This window comes from Mytilus galloprovincialis, chromosome 1 (assembly GCF_965363235.1).
Source record: "Mytilus galloprovincialis chromosome 1, xbMytGall1.hap1.1, whole genome shotgun sequence".
Taxonomy (NCBI): Eukaryota; Metazoa; Mollusca; class Bivalvia; order Mytilida; family Mytilidae; genus Mytilus; species Mytilus galloprovincialis.
This window is the reverse complement of record NC_134838.1, coordinates 104,538,070-104,565,232: the sequence shown is the minus strand read 5'-3', so window position 1 is coordinate 104,565,232 and position 27,163 is coordinate 104,538,070. Positions and strand designations below refer to the sequence as shown.

General features: G+C 31.3%; 1 protein-coding gene across 1 annotated transcript; it reads right to left on the bottom strand.

Annotated features, from left to right (window-relative positions):
• Window positions 1–1,543: 1,543 nt before the first annotated feature.
• On the bottom strand, window positions 1,544–17,531 carry LOC143048444 (mitochondrial carnitine/acylcarnitine carrier protein-like). Its single transcript, XM_076222135.1, has 9 exons — window positions 17,372–17,531; window positions 14,916–15,008; window positions 13,690–13,817; window positions 13,042–13,132; window positions 12,259–12,376; window positions 9,725–9,797; window positions 8,523–8,632; window positions 2,870–2,994; window positions 1,544–2,284 (listed from the first exon to the last, which is right to left on the bottom strand). The coding sequence occupies exons 1-9, from the start codon at window positions 17,465–17,467 to the stop codon at window positions 2,222–2,224; spliced, it is 897 nt and encodes a 298-aa protein (XP_076078250.1). The 5' UTR covers window positions 17,468–17,531; the 3' UTR covers window positions 1,544–2,221.
• Between the last annotated feature and the right edge of the window lie 9,632 nt (window positions 17,532–27,163).

The window sequence follows — 27,163 nt, the reverse complement described above, 5'->3', positions numbered from 1 at the left end:
ATATCTAGCTAAGGGTTAATTTCAAGATCACACTTTGTTTAAGAATCACACAAATACCAATCTCAAATAAAATTTAACTGAATAAGTCAAAATGCTGGACTATTTTTTATCAAGAAAATGTTAATTATGCCAGTCGACAGTATTCCAGTGGCATTCCATCGGCATTTTATTGAGGGACTGCAAATATAATCAAATCCTTGTCAAAGGCAAGAGGAAAAATTATCAAACAAAATCTTTAAATTTCCCTTTTAGATATCTTGATGAAAACCAATCACCTTTCAAAGTCTTGTTTGGGTGAATTATAACAGCATATATCTATTCCTATGAATTTACAATAAAGGACAATAGAGACTGTATTAAACCTACCAAGCTATGGGATGTGGATCCTCAAGTACTGAAAAACAACAAAAGCAAACTACCACTAGTGATCACCAAATCGCACTTGATAGAGTAAGTAAAATACTATCATGCAAAAATGAATTGAGATTTAAACTAACATGCAAAAGTATTCGTAAGTTACTTTGCACATAATTTGTAAAAACAATGTCGTACTTAAATAGGTTAGAAAAAGAAAAAAAATATATTCTTGTTATATTAGGACCTAATGATTTGATTTGTTCTGTTTTGTCTATAATTTAATTTAATATTACCTCTTTGTTCTATATCTTTTTCTAAACTGACAATAAGCAGCTTAAAACTAAATTCAATTAATTTCTTTTTGTCAACATCCCATTTTCGAGCAGTAACATACCATCTACATGTTATCTGAATATTTGGTTTAAATTCATACTATGAATAAATTACTTGAAATGGGCATGGGTACAATCTTATAAATGTTACCTCTTTGTTAAATGTTGTGTGTACAACAAAGACAGGCAACAAAAAAGATGGCTGAAATGTGGCTGACCAGCAGAGACTATGGACATGTGATGCACTTTGTGTGCAGTCTTTCATTTAAAACTACTAAGTAAATTGTAATGAAGAATGACTGAAATTACAACTTTATGAATGTTCTATGCTTGACATCACAAATTGGTTTATCTGAACTCACTAATGGCATTTAACTCATTGATTTCTATTGTAAACTTATTTCAATATGATATTATTTTCTCATGTTCCTGTTTGTAAAACTTTAAGCCTGATGTGATTTTATTGTTATTGTGTGATAGGCGATGCATGTCTTGTAGGAGAGTATGTAAATTGTCAAAGCTCACACAGTTTTGAGTTCATGTGACTATTTTCATTTTCATATATATTTGTCTGTTTTATACCGGGATTTGTATACTATATTTTTGACCTGTTGAACAAACAACTATATTTAATTTCAAGATCTTAATAGATTGCTTTCTACAGCTTTCCTCTTTTCCTTTGAGTATCCAACATGAACGCTTCTGTTAGATTGGAAGAAATTCAAAAGCGACAGTAGATAAAATATGAGCATTAAAGTAAAGATGGCTAACTTTCTGTAAAATGAAACCTTATTTTTTTCACACTATTACATTTAGAAAGTAACTAATGAAATATCTAATTGAAGGAAAAACAATTTTTAAAGTACATGTATATATTTATTTTTGTAAAAAAAATAATATTTGTGATACTTGCTGTGTAAATAGACACATCAACATTTATAACAAAATGTGTTTTCTTTCCTATAGTTTATAGACATACTAGAATAAGATGGGTCTTTTGAAGGCAACACAGACCTCTCCTTTCAAAAATATAGTGGTAAATAAATAATAATGTAGCATGCATGGTAATCACCATTTTTTCATAAATATTTTTTAAGAATCACCAACTAAAAGGCATTCTTTCAATATTTTCAGAGTTTATAATTTGCATAGATTTTTTTATGAAATTTAAAATTTATTTTTTGTAGAAACATCTTGCTGGTGGGATAACAATTGCAATTTTAATTGTAGAAAATAGGAATTCATAATTCATCCTCCCACTGATATCCTAAATGGTGCTACATTTTTATTAAAACTTCATTTCAACATTCATATTCATTTAATATAAATAAGTACAATTGTATACAGATAATTGGATTGGAATCATGTTTATACAAACTCAAAATATACTCTTTATAAAAGTATAAATGAGCTTTGATTTTCATCTCACAACAAAATTAGTGTTTCTGAGAAATAAAATACTAATAGCACATCTTATAATATTGTTATCAAACTCCTGTTGATAACTAGTACATCCTATAACAATATTATCATCAAACTCCAGGTTGCAACCAGTACAAGAACTTCATTGTCAACTCATATCCAAAGAAACAAGCCTGCAAAAGAAAAAAAAACAAGTTATAAAATATGTAGCTTAATGTCCTAAGATTTCAATGTTATACATGTACAATATTTGTAGATTAGAAATCTTACTAGATTATTGTGAATGGGTAAGGCGGTAACTTTTTGCATGAAAATCCTCAGTTCACTTAGGATTCTTCTTTCTCCAAATTATCTCCCTTTTATGCCACCTATTTTTTTAATTGTGATAATGGAAGCCATTGTAATGATGACAGGCTGTCAATTTAGCTCTTTAAAACCGACAAGTTTATCTACATAGTATCATTACCATAGTTACATGGCATTTTACCTTAAAAGACAAATGTATCTTCTAGCTATTAAGCATTATTTAATGTACTTTTAAGACTTTTGTCAGCTTAAAACAATTATATGATTGGTTATCAGGGGGGATTTTTGAAAGTTAAAAAAATGCTCAAAAAATTCTAATTAAATATTTTGTGGAAGGGGAGACTAAAAACTTTTAGAGGTTAAAGACTTGTTTTTTTAATTTAAGATTTAACTCTTTTTCAAAAGAATTGAAGAGAAAACTGTCATGCGTTCTTCATCTATCAACAACTTACAGCATTTGCTGGAAAAGCCCTAAGAAATACTGGTGCTGCACCACGATAAAGAGATAAAAATCCTTCTTCTTTCATCAGCTGTTTAAATACATCCCTAATCCCATTTGGATATTTACCATGAGGAGCTGAAAAATATATAATGTAAAATGCATGCAATATGCATATACTATACATGATAACTTTTAAGTAAACTTTCAATTGTAAATCAGATGTATCCATCACATCTATCAGATCTGGGCAATAATATCCATAAACAAACTAAAATGCATTTCAAAAACTGCACCTATTTCATTTTCTGTATTTCAATATCTAAGCTATGAATTTATTATCATATTTTTTTTTCTAAACAACTTTAAAAATATGATCTATAGAATAGTATTTGGAAGTCAAATATTATTATTGACATAATTTCTAAACTTTCCATTGAATGAATGAATGAATGAATACTTTATTTGCAAGAAGCATATACATGCTATGGCAAACGAAAATATATACAATATATGACAAACAAAAGACAGCAGAGAACAGTAGTTACAGAGTATACAATAATATTATGACAATATATGCGATCTAATTTTCCAAGCTGCATTTAAATAGTTACATAGTTTTACTGTCAGAGATTTAGAATGAGCTTGTAATAAATTATCTAACTTGTGCCGATTTGGCCAAGAACAGTAGAATAAAGGTAAAAATTCTATACGCACAGATCTATACGCTGGACATGATAAAACAAAATGATACTCGTCCTCTAAAACATTCATATTACAACACATACAAATTCTGTTTTCTCTTTGAGTATTTAGATAACGACCAACTTCAACATTTAATTTAAGTGTGCCGCTACGTAGTTTTGTTAATATAGATACATTACAATGAAAATCTAAGTATTTTTCAAAACCAAATTCTAGTTTATATCGTTTATAAATACAAAGTTTATTACATTCTTCTAAAGCTGTATTCCAGCTTTGTAAAAATTGATCTTTAATACGTGTTTTTATACAATCAAATGATAATTTACTAGTATCTTGTGAAATCCATACATCATAAAATCCAAGGTTACATAACAATTTTTTTACGTTAGACGCCCAATTAATTTTACCATTATTTGCATCTTTGTACAAAAGTTTATAAACTTCATATACAATATGAGGTTTATTAGTTACAATATGAATCCAATATTTCAGGATTTTATATTTTCTCAAAATATGCAATGGCAGGTGCCCAAGTTCACCATATAAAAAATTTGTAGGGACTTTTTTACCAAGTTTCAAAATAAATCTACAAAATCTATTATATATAAGCTCTATATCACCAGCACGATGAAAACCCCATATTTCAGACCCATAACTTAAAACGGATCCAACCATACTATCGAATAGGAAAATTTGTTGTTCAGTAGTCACATATATTTGTTTCAATGAATTTATTAGTGAAGATAAAGCTCTTGATCCTTGTTGAGATAAACGCTTTTGAGTTTGTAAAAATTTTCCATTATAGTGGAGCAATACACCGAGGTATACATAGGAGTTCACAATTTCCAATTCTCTGTCGTTGTAATAAAAACGGTTTACCACAGGCCTCCATCCATTTCGGAAAACAACAACTTTTGTCTTCTCCGTGTTTACTTCTATGTTCCATTTATTACAATATAGTAGTAATTTATTCAGTAAATGTTGCAACACATTCGTTGATTTTCCAAAAAGTACGGTATCATCAGCAAATAAGATCAAATATATTAAAAATCCATTTAGAGACATGATGTCTTTATCTGTTTCAACGGAAATATCTTGAATAATGTCGTTAATAAAAAACAAAAACAGCAAAGGCGATAAAGGTTCCCCTTGTTTTACACCAAGAAAATTGTCAAACGCATCTGACAGCACTCCTCCAGATCGTACACGAAGACGCACTGATGAATATAAAGTTTTAATAAAAGAAACAAATTTGTTACTAATGCCATTCTTTAGCAGTTTGTATATCAAAATTCTTCTGTGTAGTTTATCAAAAGCCTTGCGAAAGTCCACGAAGGCACAAAAAAGCTGAAGCTTTTGTACTAAAACATGTGATATAATTTCATGCAGTGTGAAAATGGCGTCAACAGTTGAACGACCAGGACGAAAACCAAACTGATTGTCTATTAATTTCTCTTCGTCTTCCGACCACGACAGCAAACGTTCCGTTAATATGCTAGTAAATATCTTAGAAAGAATGCTCACCAATACAATCGGCCTGAAATTGTTAGGGTCTGACAAATCACCGCTTTTGGGTACAGGGATAACTATACATTCGGTCCAATTATCTGGATATATTCCATTGTCAAACATAGAGTTGAAAAGAATTTTAAAAATAGGCGCAAAGAAAAGAGGATTCGCAGCTAACATTTCACCAATTATATCATCGTTTCCCGAACTTTTGCCAGTTTTAAGTTTCTGTATAGCTTTTATAATTTCATCTTCTGTAATTTCTGAATCGAGAATATCAATACTTATTTCACCAAAGTCGGTATTGTTTAATAAATGTAAAACTTCATCACAAAGTTCTGGTGGGTTCGATCCCAAAATATTTTCGAAATAGTTCAACATCTCATTATTTTCAACTAAACATTTTGATCTGTTTTTCGGTTTTACAGCGGACCAAAACTTTCTAGGTTCCCTTTTTGCAATATTACAAAGTTCGATTCCTTTCCTTTTCTTGAAGTTAAACTGTGCATTACGTTTGACTTTATTAAATTTGTTTCTAGTCGTTATATATGAATGTCTATTTGTATCTGTCGGATGACGCATATAAAAATTTCTAGCAGTGTGAAATTCTTTTCGTGAATTTGCGCATTTCTCGTTAAACCATTCGTTATTTGGTCGTTTAACATATATATCGTCTCGAGATAAAACAGAGTGTCCAAAAACTTTATATGCACTTTCATAGATAGTTCGGGTTATCTCCTTCACTGCGTTATTAATATCAATTTCGGAAGATAGATCATTCACCAAACTCAAGAGGCTGTCACGATGAGACTGTAAAATTTCAATATACTCATCGCACTTATTGTTGTCCCATTTAATGAATTTATGGACTCGGGGGAGGTTTTGTTGACGAATAACAGATAAGTCTAGTTCGAAGTAAACAGGCATGTGATCAGAAAATTCGTTCATAGGTAGCACTTTAAAATCATTGATTAATCTACATTCGCTCGGGGGCACTAGTAGGTAGTCATTTACACTTCTTCCTTTGGCTGTACAGAACGTAAAATTACCATTTTTGTCATTACAAAGCCTGCCATTGGCTACAACTAAACCCGTGTTAAAACACATTTGTAATAGTTTACGGCCAAATGCATTAACTGTTTTGTCCATTGAACTTCTGTCAGAAATAATGGGGTTTACAACGTGCTCAACACTTTCGACATATTTGTCTAGATCGTCATTAAGTAAAAAATCACTTAATTCACCTATGCGGCTATTTAAATCTCCACATACCAAAACAATACCTTTATCACTATAGTTATTTACAATACTTTCAATAATATCGTGAAAATCTATATCACATAATTGGTAATAATTAGATCTTTCGTGTGGTACATAAGAAAAACAAATAAAAATATCTTTATCAGTATCAAAGAAACTATGGTCAAGTTTTAACAGAATAATACCATCATTTAATTCTTTTTCAACAATAATACCGTTACATAAAAAACTCTTACAAAAAACAGCAATACCTCCTTCATTTCTAGTACCTATATTCTTATTACGAAATACACAAGAAATTCTGTCAAAACCATCTATAACTAACAAGTTATTATCTTTTAACCAAGTCTCACTGAGAAATAAAATATCATAATCATTTATTAAGTTCAAAAAGTTATTATCTTTGTAGACTGAAGTTAAACCATGAACATTCCAACATAGACATTTTAATTTACAAAATTGTTCTCTGGATTTGTCCTATGGCAAATATTCCTTCCCATTTACAAATATACGGTCATTCACAAAGTAAGCCTTAATGTCCCGTTCGCGTAAGTCCTTTAGAATCGGCAGCTTTTCTTTTCTTCGTTTCTGGATGTCCAAAGGTAATTGTTCTGAAATACCGAAACAAGTATCTTTTAGATTTTTTGCTTTTTTTCACCAAATCCCGGCTTTCAAAATTTGAAAACTTCACTAGTATTGGACGAGTCTTCTCACCATGCTTTCCTAGACGATAGGCCTCAGCAATAGATAACTTTGTGTCCACATTTTCTATTTTCAGATTTTTAACGCAAAATTTGTTTATAATGTGGGTACATTGTTCACCTTCCGATTCCGGTATATTGTAAAATATCAAATTATTCCGCATGGACCTCATTTGAACGTCAATTAACTCGCTCTTCAGTTTGGTATTTTCCTTACGAATAACATCTAAGGTTTCCCCTATTCCATCTACAGAATGTGTTCCTCCAGATTTAATTTGCTTCGAAATCCTGTCAAGTTCAGTTTTAAATTTAGAAAAAACAACTTTCTGTTTATCAAAATCGTTGCTTATAAGCTGGGCGCTTCTTTCTACCTGGTCCATTCGATCGTCTATCGATTTGGCATTATGTTCCAATTTATTTATTTTAGAATTTATAGACGTAACTACCGAGTCAATTTGTTCGAGCTTACCCAACTTAATTTCAAAGCTATCCATTCTTTGGAACATTTCGTCAACCCAACCTGGCCTTTGTTCTGGAAATTGTTGGGCGTGCGGTGATGTGTGATGGACTTGGTGTATAGGATAAGGATACGACATCATACCGGGGTTACCGTTAATAGGTGTAGAGCAAAGATGTTGACTCTGGTTCTGCATTTGGAACATCGGACTGGGGCTTTGTGAATACATTAAATTTGTATCGTTAAAGTACCGTGGTTGATTAGAGCTAGACATTACATTCCCTTTATCTACTGTAGAAGAGGTTTCATTGTTTACATTCCGAACTTCACCTGAACCACTCAAGTGTTCACTTATGTGTTCACCTTTGTTTACGTTTGATAACTTGTTTTTTTTCCTTTGTTTTCTTTCCTTTTTAGACAGTTTTTTCGTATCTGATTCATCAAATGCAGTATTATCACTTGTGTTGCTATTACTGTTACTGTTATTTGTTCTTTTGACACCTCTGCGAGGCATTTTACCATAAAATTTTCACATTTTCTTTCTCTCATGGAAAAACACTGCCGTCTTCCATTTGTCACATGACATCGTTATCCAAATCATTGAAGGACTAGGACTTCTAAAAGTTAATTGACAGTTTTGATAAAAATGGATAACAGGCAGTTCTTGACATTCTGAAATGTTTGCCACTACCAAATTTTCAGGATATTGGAAAAACTTTGCTGTTTACATCTTTGTTCTATTTTCATGGTGGCCTTTTCCACGAGACACAATTCTAAACTAAATATTCTAAGGGTGATTGTGTCCAAGTTTTGTTGCAATTTGCTAGATAGATTCAGAGGAATGGTTCTTGTAAAAGTTAAAATAAAATGAATAACTTCAGTATTGTGAAAAGCTAGCATTGGCCATTTTTACCAAGTATGCTTAAAACAATGTCTTTGTGGCTCAATACCTTTGTTTCACATACAAATTCCAGATTCTTCTTAATTACTCCATATTTGTGTGTATTCTGATTTTACAGAATTATATTTCATACCTGTTTGGTATCTTGATTTTAAGACATCCTGAGGAAGTGCTACAGCCCAGTTAAATATTCCAGCCATACCACCAGCAAATAATGTTCTACCAACACTCAAATCTGTACGACTGGAATTTAAAATAAATTCTTTTGAACATATTTCTGTCATAAGAAAAATAACAAACATTAGATATTTTATATATGCATGTACATCAACCTCAAGAGTCACTACACTTATTATTTGATTTCATCTTACTAATAAATTACTTAGCCGAGCACTGCTGGATAGGACTGCAGACTTCCAACCCTGAAAAGTTTTGGCCACAATGGACACAATATTCAAGCTTGAAACAGGTCTCAATTTAGATTGTAATTAAATTGTTGACACATAATAGGTTTCTGACACAGAATAACTGTAGTCAAAGAACTTCAAATTGGTTATATGATTTGAATTTATATTCAATTTTTTGCTTTTGTGCAATACACTATGCTGTTGAATATTAACCCCCAAAAAAATAATTCAAGAAATTTTCTTTTAATTTCTGAAATCTGAAATAAAAAAAAATCCCCCCCCCCCCCTTTCCCCCTTTTCCCCCAAAACAATTCTTTCCCTCAAGATATGGTCAGTATCTCAATTCAAATTTCTAATGGAGTGTGCAACCATAATTACCCATTTAAATACATCATAAAAGTTTAAAAATATAAAATAACATACATAGTCATGGCTAAAATTGATATTAACCCTTACCATGCGGTACCCGTCAGATGACAGGCATACTCAGACCACCGTTATTTGGTTCCAATGGTGTTCCATACTTTTAAAAGTCAGCTTTATGATACTTATTTCAAAAGATATGCATGTTCCACAAACCTGAGGCAATCTATAGTCATGTTTCTCATGTATAAGTTGCATTTTGAGCACAAATACGGACTTGGAAAATTAAAATCAGATGAAACTCAATTGTCCTTTAACCAGAAAAACCCTTGTTTTCCCCCTTTTTTGCCCTTAATTCATAAATGGTTTGAGCCATACCCCCACAGTCAATCCTAACCACCCCTTTGTAGTATGGAAACTTGCGGTATAAATTCAGAGAGATTCATACATTTTAACACAAGTTAATTGTCTGGAAACTACAAAAATGCTTATTTGGGTCCCTTTTTTGGCCCCTAATTCCTATTCCCAAAATCAATCCCATTTACCATTTGTTTGGTGTACTTACTCATGTCCTGCAGGAGTTAATGTATGTTGTAACCATTCATAAGTCATGAAGTACATTCCACTGGCAGGTACATCTGTAATATAATACACTTACTTCTATAGTCAATGCTTGAGGATTATAATGGTATCAATGCAAATAGAACAATTAAATTACAATTACTTCGCTAATAAAATGTAATCGATTACATTACAATTACACCCTATTTCATATGTAATCGATTACATTAGTTTACTTTTCTTTATTGTAATCATGATTACTTTAGATTACATTGTATATTGCTATATCAAAGTTTTTTTTATAACTTTTTATCCTCACAATAAAGCTTATTTTGGTGATTTTTTTTAAAAGCCTTAATTTATTCATCTTTTTTAAAGAATTTATAGACAAGTACAGTGTAACATGTGTAATTTGATAAAATAGCTATAGACAAGTGTCCTTTCTCTATGTAAAAGATATAACTATATTTTTAACTACAAATTGTAACCAACTCCCTAATTAACCAAAAAACTAAAAATTAATTAAGTATAGTTTTATTGTCTGTTGGGACATAATTGACACATCCATTAATGTTTTTACTGGTGTTAATCACTACTTCCATTTTTTTAAACATACAATAGGTGGGCTTGGGTATTAAAATTTTATTGTCTTAATAACAAAATTAAAGTTAAAAGTGGTTGATTGTCATAATTTGTTTGAAATTTTTTAATACTTGATCTAATTAGTAATAAATAGAATTATTGTCAGGTGAAAACACAATAAATGGAGTTTTGTAACTTAGGAAAGATTATACATTTCTCTTTATATCAAGAAACAGTTTATTGTATTAAAAGATATTTTGTATTGATGAAACTTCTGACGTCACCTATTGTTTGTAATATTATGCCATATGTATACACTGCACATGTACTTGTTTATACTGGTGAGCCTTAAGGCTCAACTTTAATAAAGAATAAAAATAAGAAAGCACACATTATACACGAATGTATGGAAAATAAAATGTCAATAAAAGAAATCTGGTTTTAACGTCCATTTTGAATTAAGTGGGCTTATATATTTATGCCGACCATCAAAGTCAAATAGGAACTGAATGTTTTCTGCATTTGAATTTCAATGTAGTTATGTAAAAATATTGGGTAAACTGATATGAAATTGCATACCTGCCAACTGTCACTATTTGCGGGGGATTTCCCCCATGGAGGCTCCCCAGTGGAAATTTTGTAAGAGCAATTTTGTCCACTATTTTAAAGAAAACAATTAATTTAGCAATGGCTATGAGCTTGTTAAAGCATGAAGAAACCAAAAAAACACATTAGAATATATTTGAAGGCCCCCTTGAAGGTTTTGTAGGACTATAAGAACCATCTTTCACGTAAAACCCCCATGGGCATTTTGAAAAGTTGGCACGTATGAAATTGGAGTTTTCAATCAAGGAAAAAAAATGCTTTCAAGGCATATTCTTGTATCATACGAGCTCAATCTCACAAAGAAATATTGGAGAGTAAATTTCCTTTTGTAAACTGTTAACAAAATAAAACACTTGGTTATACAAATTTGTTATATAGATGATCACATTAAACAAGGTCCCATCATTGTGATTACTAGTTTCATGATTTTTCATTCAAGCTTTACATTTTCTTATTTTCATCTTGTCTATCAAAAACTATTTTCATATATACATGTATACAAGATTTGTAATCAGCAAGTAATCATATGAATGTAATCTTAAAGTAATCTAAAAGTAATCATGATTACACCTGTTTTTTGCCATGTAATCGATTACATTACGATTACTTGTAATCAGAAATGGCATGATTACTGATTACATAGGATTACACTGCAAAATGTAATTGATTACAGCTGATTACGATTACTGATTACGATTACCCCATGCCTGGCTTGGGGATTATATTGGTATGATGACTGTCAATTTTTTTTCGTCAATATTTCTTAATTGGCTCTTGAATATTTTTCTCCTTTATATAAATCATTCAAGCAAGAACACCTATATACAATCCACACAACCTATTATTGGCTATGGTACAGCCTATACAATAAGATCTGTGTTCAAATATAGCACATTTTTTACTGTATTTTCAATAGCCACTGCAATAGAATGAATTTAGGAATCAAGTACAGCAGATTTTGTAATGATAGCCAGTACATGTAATAGAGTGTGATGAATAAAATCAAATTATTTAATTTTTTGCACAACCTGAAGCTTGAAACAAGTATGGTATCTTTTTATCATTATCTTTTTGTTTACAAGCTTTATAACAAAATGTGTTTTTCCTATAGTTTATAGACATAATAGAATAAGATAGGTCTTTTGAAGGCAACACAGACCTCTCCTTTCAAAATTAAAGTGTTAAATAAATAATGTAGCATGAATGGTGATCACTAATTTTCATAAATATTTTTTAAGAATCACCAACTACAAGGCCATCTTTCAATACATTAATTGGTCTTTTAAATGACCAGATGTGTTCTATCTGTTATCAAAATAAAAAGCAATGGATATAATTATATAATTGTACCTCTAAGTAATGTGGCACCAGTGCCTCTGTAAACACTTCTGATACCACCTTCCTTATAAAGCTTCTTAGCACAGTCCAATGGACCATCATACATCTTTTTATGGGAATCTGCTTGAATCTACAAATTTGGACAATAGATTTTGGATTTGGTTGTATGGTTTGCAAATTTTTCATATTATTACAAAAATAAGTACATTGCCAAGTTGTTAGAATACTTATTTTATAAGATTCACCCTTGATTTTTTTCCTGTGGTAATCCCTTTATAATATGGATTGAAAATGCCTCTCTCTTTGTAATAGAAAAACAGTCCTGTGAGAAATTGAAATAATGAACCTATAAAAGAACTAGTAATTACTGTTTTCTGTATTAGATTTATTTAAGGTAATTTCCCTTTGGTACATTTTGTAAATCTTCATTGTATTATTGTATTATTAGAGAATACTAGATAACTGTAAATGTTATTGAATTTGTCTATCAAATGAAATTTATATGGATCTTGACTGTATTTGGCCATAAACTGTGATTCATAACAATATAAGAACATGAAACCAAGTCTGCTATTAAAGGGGTCCAGATTTTAAGATTTGATGCATAACCAACACTTTTGTAAAGTAATCAGGATAGGAAGTTGATACTTGAATCCTAGCTTACATTATGAATTTGAAATGAATTAGATGGTGATGGAGATGCAGAATCCTAGAGTTATTGTATTTAACATAAAATTGTAAACAATTGATGACTACCTCGAAGTTCCATCATGAGTTCTATGTATAAAACCATACCTGTAACAAACATTTGATTCTTTCACCAGGTGCCATTATAGCTGTGGTAAATACCCCAGATAACATACCAGCTTTAAATAACTGTGGATATCTACAATTTAATTAACATTTTTAACAACACATGTAATTACTTTTGCAACAAACAAATCATAATCTTAATTTTGATGGGAAATTATGAAGATATGCCATATAATTAGTCAATGACATGTGTAAATTGATCTTGTTCCAATATTACTTAAAAATTTCTTGACAATATTGTTTTGAAAAAAAATATAACATGTATAGCCAGTATGGGCAGATCTGAAATTGTAAATTGATAAGCAGATTCTTTATCTTCTATTAAATATTTATCAACTCTATTAACATTTTTTTCAAAACCTTTAGTTTATATTTTATTCTTCTTTCTTAAATTTAAAAGTAAATCTTGCAAATCTTAGATTGTTAGAAAAGTCAGAGACATCTCATAATTAAGCTTTGCAACACATTTGTACTGTCCTCAGCAAACAGCAAAGTTTGATTAAACTAACATGTTATCCTATAATATCTAAATCTAAACTCTTTTAAAATATGCTTTTAATATAATTACAAAGTTTTGAACTTCAAATAAATTGGCTTTAAAACTTTTGATGTTAATGATTTATGTCTTACGTAAGGTCATCTGTTGGGTGCTTTTGTTGAAGTTTTTTACCAATACCAAAACCTAAGAAACAAACAGCAAACATAGGTGACACTCCAGCTAATGGAGCTGCCATGCCTTTGTATAAACCTTTGATACCCTGAAAGCAATAATAATAATATGCCTAAAAAAGTGTACACAACAACACCAAATACAAAAAAAGGTAACTATAAATGTAATTATTTATAAATATTTCGGATAACAGATATCCTTCCTCAGTAAGATTCTGATGTTAAATGAATCGTCTTCAAGTCTTCTTAGATTAAACTATTACAATCTTGAAAAATACAATAAAAAAGTCAAACCAAAATCCAGCGCCCTCGTGGGGAAAATCGTTGACTACTATTCAGACGTTTTATATATATATATATATTTAAAAAGAGATGGTGTTGTTAGTTACATTCTTCATTCTTCATGTTCATATTCAATTTTTCAACTACAGTTTAACTTTGTTATGATTTGCTTTTTTATATCTTACTATATGAATATTATAAAATTCCTAGGTCCTACTTTGTTTTTCAAACTATAAGCTGTGTAAAATTCCATATATTGTAATTATTAATTTGCACCAGTCAATTATTTAAACCTTGAGGTGACTGGGATTCGAACTAAACTGTTATGAACTTAAAAGGACTATACAATATAAATAACATGATATCTGGCCATTTATATGTGTGTATTTTTTTATCAGATGTCTTTATACTTGTAAAAAAAGGTATAATTCATTGTTGATTTATTTAATAACAATGGTCATTAAAGTTGGTTAACAGGGATCACAATTATCATCAGACAAAAAGTCCTACTACAGCATTCAGAAAACTTATTCCACCATTTTTGTTTCTAAAGTGAACAGACCTCAATATTTCAAAAAAGAAAAACTGTTTTTTCTCTTACTGTTTTCATAGTAATTCATTTCATTTTAAGAGTCAAACATAATATTCAAAATTCTATTTTACTGTTTGAAGTATAATTCCTTTGAATGATTATGGTCATACTGGTCTAGAATTGGACCCAATGTTTTCAGATATTATTCTTTTAGAGTTTTACGAATATATAATTATTTTTTTTTAGCTTTTCCTAAATGTTTTTGTTTGTTGAGTTTGCTATAGTAATATTCAAAAGATGTTTTTTGTTTGTTGAGCTTGCTATAGCGATATTCAAAAGATTTTTTTTTATATGTGTTAATTTTGTCACTTACTTCTTTCTTTATTGTTATTGTAGCACAGTCTATAGTGCCTTTATATAGAGGTGCTTCTCCAGGTTTTGGTCTTGGCATGGTTTGAAGTCGCACCTGAAAAATAGGTTCATTTATGTATAAAAAGGTATACAAATCTTTTTTTTAATTTATTTTGCGTTACGTCATCACATGTACACTTTTGTATTTTTATATTTTTTGCTATATAATTTCTAAAATAATAAAAAAGAGAATCCCTTGTGTGCCTCAAATTCTTCATTTGGTCTATATTGAAACCATTCAGAAGTGTATGAAAAGCAATAAATTGCTTTGCTGAGCGGAGATGGATACGACTGCAGAGGTCCAACCATGAACAGTTGGGGCAAAAATGGACACAATATAAGCACTAAATACAGGTCTGAATTTGGATTGTAATTAAATATTTGACACATACATGTAGGTTTCTGACACAGAATAAATGTAGTCAAAGAACTTAGAATTGGTTAAATGATTTGAATTTGTATTCAATTTTTTGCTTTTGTGCAATATACTATGCTATTGCAAATTAAGCCCTCCTCCGCCCTGTCCTTTTTTTTCTTCTTTTTAATTTCAGAAATCTGAAATGAGAAAAAATTGTCCACTCACACAATTTCTTATTAACCCATTCCCACAATTTTTTTTCACATCCCCCCCCCCTTCTTTTCCCTTTTTCCAAAAAAAAAAAATTGTTCCCTCAAGATGTGGTCATAATTTCAACTCACATTTCTAATGAAGTTTGCAACCATAATTACCCATAAATACATTGTACTTCAAAAAGACAAATGTGTTTGGATTACCTCCCTTAGACTGCTTTAAAACTGTCTAAATTGTCCTTTAACCAGGAAACCCTTGTTTTGCCCCCAATTCCTAAATGGTTTGAGCCATAACCCCAAAGTCAATCCTAACCATCCCTTTGTGGTATGGAAAATTGTGGTATAATTTCAGAGAAATTTGTACACCTAAACACAAGTTAGTTTAAACATATATTTATTTATAGTGGATTGGGAAACAAGTTTTGCAACTTGAACTTATATTAATCCCTTTCCACTTTGCGTGTGCGAGTGCTGCCTTGTAGCGGCATTAGCCTGCTCAAGGGTGTCTTTAACATGCAAGAGATATGGATCTCTCTTAATACGGGTCAGCCATTTATTGTCCCCTTCCAACGGACTATCATCGTTTCCTCTAAACCATACTCGCAACTACAAGTTATTGTTTGGAAACTACTTAAATGCTTATTTGGGCACCTATTTTGGCCTTAATTCCTAAACTGTAAGAACCATAATCCCCAAAATCATTCCCAACCTCCCTTTTGTGGTTATAAACCTTGTGTATAAATTTCATGGTTTTCTATTCACTCATACTAAAGTAATTGTCTGGAAATTAACTGTCTTTGGACGATGACAACATGATACCAATATACATGTACGACCGCAAACATTTTTGGCGGTCGTATAAAAATGTCTAGTGTATTTATTTATGATTGACATCCGGAGTATACACATGATGTCTCAATGGTTAGAAACCAAAGATGATGCAACAGTTTTGTAGGCTTAACTGTCCGTTATTCTTCCAGGAAAAAGAAAAAATGGAAAGACAGTTGGAGATTCAAAACATCAAAAATAGATCTTCAAACCCTGACAGCACCAGCAAGTAAGGAGACATATGAAAAAACAGCAGGTATAATTGGAGAATATGTAAAAAGTTCAGGGCAATTTAAAGATTCATTTATCCCTCAAAGTCCATGATCCTGCACCTTACAAATTGACCAATAAGTACCGTGTGAAAATATTAACGGAGAAATAAAGTACCAGGATTAAATAATCCAGCACAAAGAGAACAGGTCAGTTGTGTCATAATATTGACCTTAGGATCAGGATATGGTAGTTTAATTTAAGTCAGAATATTTATCAAATGTAATTTTCTTTAATGTGTGGCATTAGAATGGTGAAACCTGCATTATAATTTAAGCTTGGACTTCATAAAACTTAATTTTAATTTTCAGTGTTGCAAATATCTGTTTACCTAGCTCAGCTACACATCACTATGCATAAACTGATAAACTGAAATTGTGACACTAAATTTTTTTTTATGAAGGCCAAGCTTAAAGTACTGCTAAACTGAATAGGCTTTAAATTTAGATGGATGTTTAAAACGTTTATGGCACATTAATTTTTGGGTCCAAAGTTCACTTTGTAGAACGATATCGATAAGACGTTTTTACAGAACACTCTTAGTTTTCATGATTTGTGTTCCATTCTTGTAAATAGTTATAACAGAGTAAATATGTTTTTCATTGTTATTGAAGCCTGTCATCTATAAATACACATAGTCATAGGACAAATGTTCATGGATATATGTAAAAGCATGAGATTAATGCAGACGAATTTTTTGTTATTTCCTTGCCAGGTGTATTTGTTTTATTATTTAATGCTCATATCTACCTTTATGGTATCCAGTGGTTGTCCAGTAAAAACGAGACATACTCCACCTACTCCACCAGCTATAAAATCTTTGACAGGGCTTACTTTCTTGCCCATTCTGAAAATTAGTTTTGATGCGGTGTAAAATTAACCGGAAATTCAAAAGAGAGAGTAAAATATGTAACGAGAAATCGTAATTGGAAACGTACGCGATTATAACTCGGATTATTTTAAGAGGGTCCAAATGGGTGATCTTCATTCCGTTATTCTTAAATCTATTAGACGTTTCTTTTCTTCTATTCTTTACTTAATTTTACCCTTATTGTCTATTCTGTATATTTAGCACCCTATTACTCTCTATTCTTTATTTGTTTGCCATTTTTTCTCTATTCTTTAATTTTTTTAATTTTTTTTTTCTGTTCTTTGTATTTTTTTTTAACATTATTCTAAACTTTTGCCAATCATTCACTTTTGTGTAAAACCCATCCAAATTTTATTTTGGACATTTGATTACACATGCAGGAATTTAACAAATAGTTGGCACTTAAAAACTTGTTATTAACCTGTTTTCCGTGTCTGACTTGTAATTTGTTTTTCGTTCATTGTTGTAGTAATTCAGGTGGAAGTAATTGTTTTTTAGTTTCATATTTTGTCTTTTGAGAGCTTTTTATACAACCTATAAGTTTGAGTTTTCCTCCTTGTTGAATGCTGCACACGTCAGATAGGAGAACAAATATGTAGAAAACATATGTAACAAATCTCTAGTTTAACCAACAGTTGAGCAGGCATGTCTGAAATCCTTCCAAACAGAATGTAGAAGAGCAAAATCAAAAGATAGACAAAATGACATACAAAACAAAAAGAGTAAGGAAATGAAGAACATACCCTCCAACATGTGACAATCTAAGTAACCATACAGAGTGTTTTAACTTGATTGTATATAGAATGTATAGCAACAATCCCCTTTTTTTCCTTCTGAATTATTTACATGTGACCTGATGATTTTAAGAAAAATTTTGATAAACATGTTTTGATTTCTATACAAAATCGTTCCTTTGTTGAAAGAATTCAATCACTAAATATTTCAGAAAATTATAGATGTTAAAATTCAGTATTGTTATTAATTTTAAGTTTAATCAAAGTTAAACTGGCCAAAAGTTGTTTGAAAATTTTGAAAAAAATCTGCGACATCATTTACTATTCCTTGACCTCAAAGACTTTATTTCTTGTGAATCTACTGTTTCTTTTTTACTTTTAATTCCATCAATATTTCATTATAATTACTTTTTATATACCGGTACATGATGAATCATATGGATGTATGTATGTTTAAAAGGTTACTACTCATCAAGCACCTTCAAAACTTACCTTTCAGAAAGCTATTTTTCAAGCATAAAACATTGGAAGTAGTAATTCTAGCCTTTCTTCATAACTTATTAGTAGTTTTGGAGTAAAAGACTGCACACAAAGTGCAATGAAATGTCCATAGTCTCTGCTGGTCAGTTGTCTTCTCTACCTGCTTTTGTTGTACACACAACATTGGACAAAGAGGTAACATTTATAATATTTTATCCATGTTTTGGATGTTCTGATCAGTAATGTGAAGTCACTGCCTTACTTGTCCATGTTATCATCAGTAATAACATATCTAAATTGGAAAAGCATTGGCTGAATACTTTATTAGTTATTGCCTAGACACAACATAAAGTGCCTGTTAATGCACTCAGAAGGACATCAATAAGTTTTAATACTTTAATAATTATTAGCACATGTTACACAATTCACCATTAACAGGAAGAGGATAACTTCAACAGGAAACCAGTTAGTGTTCAAACATAATATTGAGTTATCTCTCTTTATATAGTCCAAATGACATTAGATTAACATTCCCTCTACTTTCTTTTGTTTATAATACAATTACAAGATCTTCACAGGGTTTAGACTACCCTCAGATCTTAGGGGATTATTCTGCCCCGTTAGAAAACATAAAAGTTGCTAAATCAAAATTACAAGATCGTCACAGGGTTTAGACTACCCTCAGATCTAGGGGATTATTCTGCCCCATGTGACAAACATAAAATGATAAAATGTTATGAGTTATTTCACAATTTTAAACAAAGTCCTTCAACATTTTTCCTGTTTGAATAACTTGCAAAAGTTCATAAGATGAAGCTCCAAACTTTGTCATGCAGTTTGCTAATTGTTTGTCTCCTGGACACCATTTAATATTATCTACTTCTTTTGATGCCAATGATTCAGCTATTGCTGCAATGTCAATTCTTAAACGCTTGTCATCTACAAGTTTAGTCGAATAAACAGCTTCAACTACACTTTTATTGTCATTAATGTAAGCTTCAATTGGTATAGTCTTATGTTTTAATCCTAAAATGTCTTCAATTATTCGACGGTGATAAAAACTAGACTCTAACCCATCTTGTAAGCTTAAGGCTTCTGCTGCAATTGTTGATCTTACTACACGTTTGATTTTGTTTGCTTGCCAACTTATCGGACAGCTATTACTGTCATTATCAACTATCCAAATTACATGAGACTCTGTACTTCCAGTTCCATTACTAATATTTCCCAGAGAGGCGTCTGTTAAAACGATAATTTTCCATTCTTTTATATCTTTATTCATTTTTGGAAATGAAACTATTGATTTAATTTCCTTTAGTCTATTACTTGCTTTGATTGCTCTTATCAAATGTGCCACTGTCCCTTCTTTCAGTTTAGTACTCATGTCTATCATTTCAAAAGCCATATCAGGTCTTGAAACTTGAACAGCCCAATTTATTTGGCCAATTAACTTCCTGTACAAGGTTTGCTCACTTGTATTAAGTACATCCTGTTTCATAGCAGCTCTTGATGGTTCTATAGTTGTATTATCTATTTTCTCCATATATGCAGAATGATCCAGAATTATGCCTTTTTTGTCCTGATGAATTTGAAATCCTACATATGAAAATGTTTTCTCTTCAATTTTTCCAGCAACAAATCTTGTCCGCAGTTTTCTCATAACTTCCTCAAAATTTTCATCCCCAGAATGAAGAAAGTCATCTACATGACAACAAATTATTCCACTTAAACGTTGGTCAGTATGTTTGACAAACACTGCCGGGTCCAGATTACATTGTTTACATCCCAAACTTAGAAGCTCTTCCCTTACACTTAAATAGAATTGTCTAGCTCCATCTTTAAGTCCATACAAACAGTGCTTTAATCTCCATATTTTTCCTTTCTCAGAATTGCTTTCTTTTGGGGGCTTCAGAAAAACATCTCTATCTAATAACTTCCCTTGAAGAAAAGCTGACTTTATATCCGTTGTTTTAACGATCCAATTCATGCTAGCAGTAATTGAAAGGAATATTTTAATCATTCCTTTTCCTACTGTTGGACTGTCTCTTTGCATAGAAAATTCTTCTTCAAAACCTCGCACAACAAGTCTTGCTTTTGTTTGATTATCTTTCGTTGTAATAACCCATCTTGTAGAAAGAACATTCTGACCTATGTCATCACATTCTTCATAAGTGTCAAAATTATGGAGTTTTGAAAGTTCTGTTTGTTTAGCAATTTCCTCATCATTTAAAAAGGAACTCTTTGTCATATTTACACCAATTTCATTCTCATCACTGTCACCTGTGACCTTTTCCCACTCAACTTTATCTAAATCTACACTTTTCTTATCTTCATCAACATCATCTTGAACATTATACCAATGTTTATTTTTCCCAGTTGTTTTTCCTGCTTTACTTAGTACAGTAGCTTTAGTCCATGTGTTCGAATTAGGCAGTTTGTACTGAATTTTGTCATTTTCTTTTAGATTAGGGATTATTTTAGCCTGAATGTTCTCCATCTGAGGAATTGTTTCTTTTGATGTTGATAATAGCTCAGAAAAACAATTCTTCTTTTCTTTACGGGAAACTTCATTATTTTTATTGGTATATCTAGTTTCATGAATGCCTGTTTCATTTGTATCAGGTGTTTCAATATTGTCATATTGTTCTCGAAAATTAATATCTTTAGTTTTAGTTAATCTGTTTGGTGAAACCCTCACAAATACTCCTCCATGTCGAACAAAAATTACTTTTCCATCCTGGAAAACTACTTTTCCCGGTCCTAGCCAGCGATCTTTTCCCTCTCGCTTATAAAAAACGCTGTCACCGTGATTAAATATCTGCTCTGATGCTCTTATTTTGCCACGTAGTGCTCGTCTAATGCGTTCATCAGATTCTGATTGAATGTAAGCTTTTCGAGAATCATGTAAAATATTCAAATGTTTTGCAAATTCTTCACTTGAAGTTCTTCCTTCTAAAGCGGGCAAAGTGTCTTTCAAAATGTTCGGAAGGTTAGGATTAAGTCCAAAAACAAGTTGATGACTACTGAAACCATTCCACATCTGTAAAGAATTTCTTGCCATATTTGCCCAACAAAGAAGGCTCTGATTATTCACCTGTCTATAATCTGCTTCTAGCTTCATAAGCATAGTATCAGTAATTGCATGGACTCTCTCACATAGTCCATTTTGGAAAGGACTTTCACCAGCTGTGGTATAAACTTTAACATTTAGTATTGATGCAACCTCTCTCATTTCATCTGAGCTGAACTCACCGCCATTATCTGTTAATATAGTTCCCATAACACCAAATATTCCGATCCAATTAGTCATCATTTTCTCAATAACACCTGTTGTCTTTTTCCTATCAATAAAAACAGATACAGTGTACCGTGACCACATGTCGATCATGTGCAAAATCCACCGTCCATTCCATTGTTTTAGGTCCATTGCCACTTTTTCATTAAATTGAGATGCCATAGGTAGGGACACTACTGGTCTTGGTGGGGTTTTTGCATATCGCTTACAAATTTCACATTGTTCCTCTATAGTCAACAATTCTTGTTCATATTCCTCTTTCCATACCCCAGCATCTTTCAAAAGGGCAATTAAACGCTTCATTGGTGGGTGTGCAAATTGTCTGTGCAACTTCAGTAAGGTTGCATATCTCTTTTTCGAGTCTAACTCTTCAAGTCTCACAGCACATACATCTGCGACTGGAATTTCTTCAGTTTTATCTATTGGAATGCAGTAGTGGCCAGATGAAGTTAAATTCAATGATATATGTTGACCAAATATCTCTGCAGTATCATTTTCCAGGTCCATTTTCACACCTGCCTTTTTCATTGCTGTTCGAGACAATAAAAGTGGTATGTCCGAATCTACAACATCAGTTTTTATTGTGACATCTTTACCTGCGATAACTGCTGGCAGACTATACTCTCCAATTGATTTTAACCGTGTTCCACCTCCAAATTTAAATACCTTGTTGCCATCCTCCTTAAAAATCTTCGCTTTATCTGTTTCATTTAAAGAGTCAACATAACTTCTCATCCATAACTGTCCACAAACCGTGCTACTACATGCACTATCAAGAACAGCACAGTTTCTTGCATCTATCCCAAGACGAGTGATATCCTCACGCACATTCCCTGTAAACATGACTACTTCTTCTTCCTCTGTTATATTTACTCTCTCCTGCATATTCTCCCAGCTATGTGGACAGTTTGCCATCATATGTCGAAAAGATCCACAAGAACTACATGTCAATAATGTGCCGTCTGAACCTTTTGGATTTATACTCTTCTTTACTGTAGAGCTGCCTCCTTTTGTCCAATTTGTTTGTCCACCCCGTTGACTTTTATTAAATCCTCTATAAAAATTGCCTCTACCTCTTGAAAAGTCCCCCTTACCATTATATTGAAATGGTTTTTGTCTATTTCTAGAATACCCTGCTGCCATGAGGGCTTCTTCATTCTCAGCCAAAAAAGCAGGTTCAAGTTTAATGCTACTTATTGAGGCAGAAATTTTGTCCAAATCACACATTTCACCCTTAAATTTCTTTAGAGATCTCTTTGCTTCATCATACAATGTTGGTTTGTTTTCATAATTCATGCCTGTAAGGACTAACATTTTTTCTTCTTTTGTAATTTTTGCTCTTCTCAGTAATTTAAATGCCAATATTTCAGAGGGCAACTTCATGTTTTTCTTTTCGATTTTTCGATATTTAGCATCAAATGTTTCTACATAATCTTGAATTGATTGATTAGGACCCCTTTGAAAATCTTCAAAATCTTCGAATTTTGCAAGACTGTCAGCTAAATCATCTTTTGCAAGATGCTTGTCCATAAAAGTAATTAGTGTGGTCAAACCTGTGTCTTCCTTTAAATCATCTAAACTTATCTGATCAAACACTTTTTCTCTTATTTTTGATTCATCATCTTCAGGTAGGGATAAGGCAATTACAACACCCTGTTTTTTCTTATCTAAATCAGTTATTTCTTTCCAGGCCAAAAGTTCTTGCTTGTAAAGTTCGTATGATTTCAGTTTTGCATTGTAATTGGGGGGGGTTTATTTTTGTTGACATTTTGTCCACCTTTGAATTTTCTCTCCACTTTAAACTCTTTTATTATACACTCTGATGTCTTTTCTTTTCAACCACGCTCTGTTACCATTTGTTAATGCACTCAGAAGGACATCAATAAGTTTTAATACTTTAATAATTATTAGCACATGTTACACAATTCACCATTAACAGGAAGAGGATAACTTCAACAGGAAACCAGTTAGTGTTCAAACATAATATTGAGTTATCTCTCTTTATATAGTCCAAATGACATTAGATTAACAGTGCCATTTTCCAATCTTAAGGAAATTAGCTCCAGAACAAAAAAGGTGTAACTTGACCTCTGTTTTCACCTGCTGGAACATTTCAAAAAAGATTTGTAGAATGTTTCATAAGTTATTGAACAGAAATGACATAATGGACCATTTTCCAATCTATCAAGGACCATAACTCTTGGAAAAAGCCAATATTGAATTTGACCTATATTTTGTCATCAGTAAGATACGAGATAAAAATGCATTGATTTATCGGTTCACAAGTTATTTCTCAGAAATACCATATGGTGCCATTTTCTAATTGATACAGAATATCATATCTCCTTATCAGGGAAAGTGAAAATCGTTAAAATCAAACTTGTCCTCAATCTAGTCATCAGAAATAACATACTTATAAACTGTTAACACAGAGATACGACTCCCCTTTTTAATACATGTATTGAAATTTAATCATTCAAAGTAAATGAGCCTGGCATGACTGAAGGTAAATTGCCAAACAATCTACATGGAAATGAGATGTACCAATGCGAATACAACTGCATACCATATACCATTGACCTACCATGAGTGGTTTCCCATAAACTGATCTAATCACAAATTAATACAAATATAAATGTAAAATTTCAATGTCAATAGACCATGACAGAGACACTAGCGCCCCTGGAAATTGCATACCTATGTCAGGCTATGTGATGCTTTTTGACTCATCAAGGCGAGACAAAAATTGATGACTATTCTGAGAATAAGAGTATTGCATTCTCAAAGACCCCTACCAGTTAAGAATTCATTCTACTGGAACAAAATGCTAACTTTTTCTATAATTTATCATGGTGTGAACAATATAACAAATATCAAGTCAATATCTTCCAGCATGATGGTAAAAAGTGTTAAAATTGAATATTCCAAGTCCAAGGACCATAACTCTGTACAAAATCATCGGACCAGAACAAAATTCTAATTTCTCTGCAACTTGTCCTGATAAAAATTTATACCAAATACCTAATCAATATCTCTAAGCATGAAGACAAAAGGTGTGGAAAACTTATTTGCCAAAAAGACAAATAGACAGAGACAGATGGGATGCAAACCTAAAGTCCCCTGCAACTGATTTGATAGGAGACTAAAAAGCATTGGCTAAACATGGTTATTGCATGGTTTCAAAAGTCGTACAATTACCAGTAAGACCTAAAACAAATAAGCCTCAGAACATGCTTACCCAACAGCTGTTATTATCTAATTTCAAAGGCAATTTTGGTTTTTAAAATAAAATATATAAATCAAACTGTGTACAAGTTTATTTAGACATTACTTGGTCAATAGAAGAGTGAAAGCACTGTAACATACAAAAGGTTTTACTAACAAAAAACAAAACTGTGTATTGTCAGACTTGACCAGACTGATACTTTATTTCAAATAAAATAAATGTGTAATCCTTTTACTGTGGTAAATTTATTATGAACTACATATGGTTTTCCCCAGGTATTTGTCAAAAGTTATTGTGTTACAAAGGTATTCATATGTGTATATGTATAAGAAAAATGTACAGATATAACAATGGTATTTGTGTGTTAAAAGATTTCTGATCAGAACATAAGATTATCATCCTTAACTAGTGTCAATAGACTAAATCATTATCTCTTTATTGATGTTTTCATGTTTTTACAATACTAATTTCGTTCTTTTTGGTGCAAGACACCTTCAAATCAAATTAAACAAAGGATGGTTTTATAGGATGTGATGCTTAAATGCATTTTACAAAGAGAACTATTATTACAACTGTTCTGGGCCTAAGTACCGTCCTATGTCTAACTCTGAATAAATTACAGGTTTTGTTATCATAAACTTTTGTTTCAGAAAAAACAGAGCACAATCACTACTGGACAAGTCTGACAAATATTGCAAACTTTTACTTGCAAGGAAAAAACCATAAAAATTGTAATACAAACACATTCATACATCATAAATTATCATTCATATCTTCTTCACCATTTATACATAATACAAAACCCATATTGATAAAAATATCAGAGCTTTTACCCCAGTCATTCAATTATAAAGAATAGATATATAATTATGTTTTGTTAAATTCAAAAATATGATTTCTTCAGAAATATTTGTAAGGATCAATAATTAATAAAATAGTTTGTGCCATGAAAATTACATTGTTCCATTCCAAAGCAAGCAATGTCTATACATATTTTTTTCAATACTTATGTTAACCAAGTACACAAATAGGTGTAAACTAGGTGTAAACAAGGATTTTGTTTTACATTTTAAAGCCCTATATTGTGTGCCCTGCATTTAAACAGTAAACAGAATGAGAAATTCTTGTTTTCCAACAAGTTCCTTAATATAAAAAAAGAACTATGGCAGGTGCTTTTACAGATTCCCATACTGGATAATGGCTTTGGCAATGTCTGTTTTTGAATCATTAAGGTTTATCTAAAAAATTCACAGACCAAAAACTTTATCTTTTGAGGATTTTCTAAATTTCTTCTGTTATTCGAAGGTATATGTCTAATCTTTGCAAAAAAACATGAAACTGAATTAAACTTTTACCCTACTGTTTGAAATAATCATTATTTTTTCAAAGTAATATTCACAAAAATATGGACACATCATTGTACATAAATGTTTAAACACATGAACATTCCTTTTTCTATTTACACTACACTGCTGCATCTGATACCAAACAGAAAATAAACATATATACTATTACAGTGTAATTAAAACATATGATGATGGCAAACAAACAAATGATTTCTAAAAACAATACACATGACAGACTTTCAAATAGAGAATAGCTGAATAAGAAATATGTTCATATTTTTTCTCAATTTCAATGAATCAATTTGACATCTAAATAAATATTGCTGATGTCATAAAAATTCTAGGTAACTATATAAGGATCCTTAGAAAATGGTTATTCTAAAGTATTACATTACATTATCATGTTCAAATATATATCCCTAAATATATTGGATTTAAAAAACAACATTTAACTGTGGCATAGCATACAAAGATGCATCATGCGAGCTATTATCTCCCCTCAACATGCTGGATACACTTTTAAATTTACAAAATGAAAGTACTACAGTTAGTGGTTTTAATGATTTATATTTTATATAAATTTTAGCACT

Coding starts and splice junctions, on each gene's coding strand:
- LOC143048444 (XM_076222135.1), bottom strand. CDS start 17,467: ATGGGCAAGAAAGTAAGCCCTGTCAAAGATTTTATAGCTGGTGGAGTA. Junction 15,009..17,371: donor AACCACTGGATACCATAAAG/GTAGATATGAGC, acceptor CCTATTTTTCAG/GTGCGACTTCAAACCATGCC. Junction 8,633..9,724: donor TTAACTCCTGCAGGACATGA/GTAAGTACACCA, acceptor TTTAAATTCCAG/TCGTACAGATTTGAGTGTTG.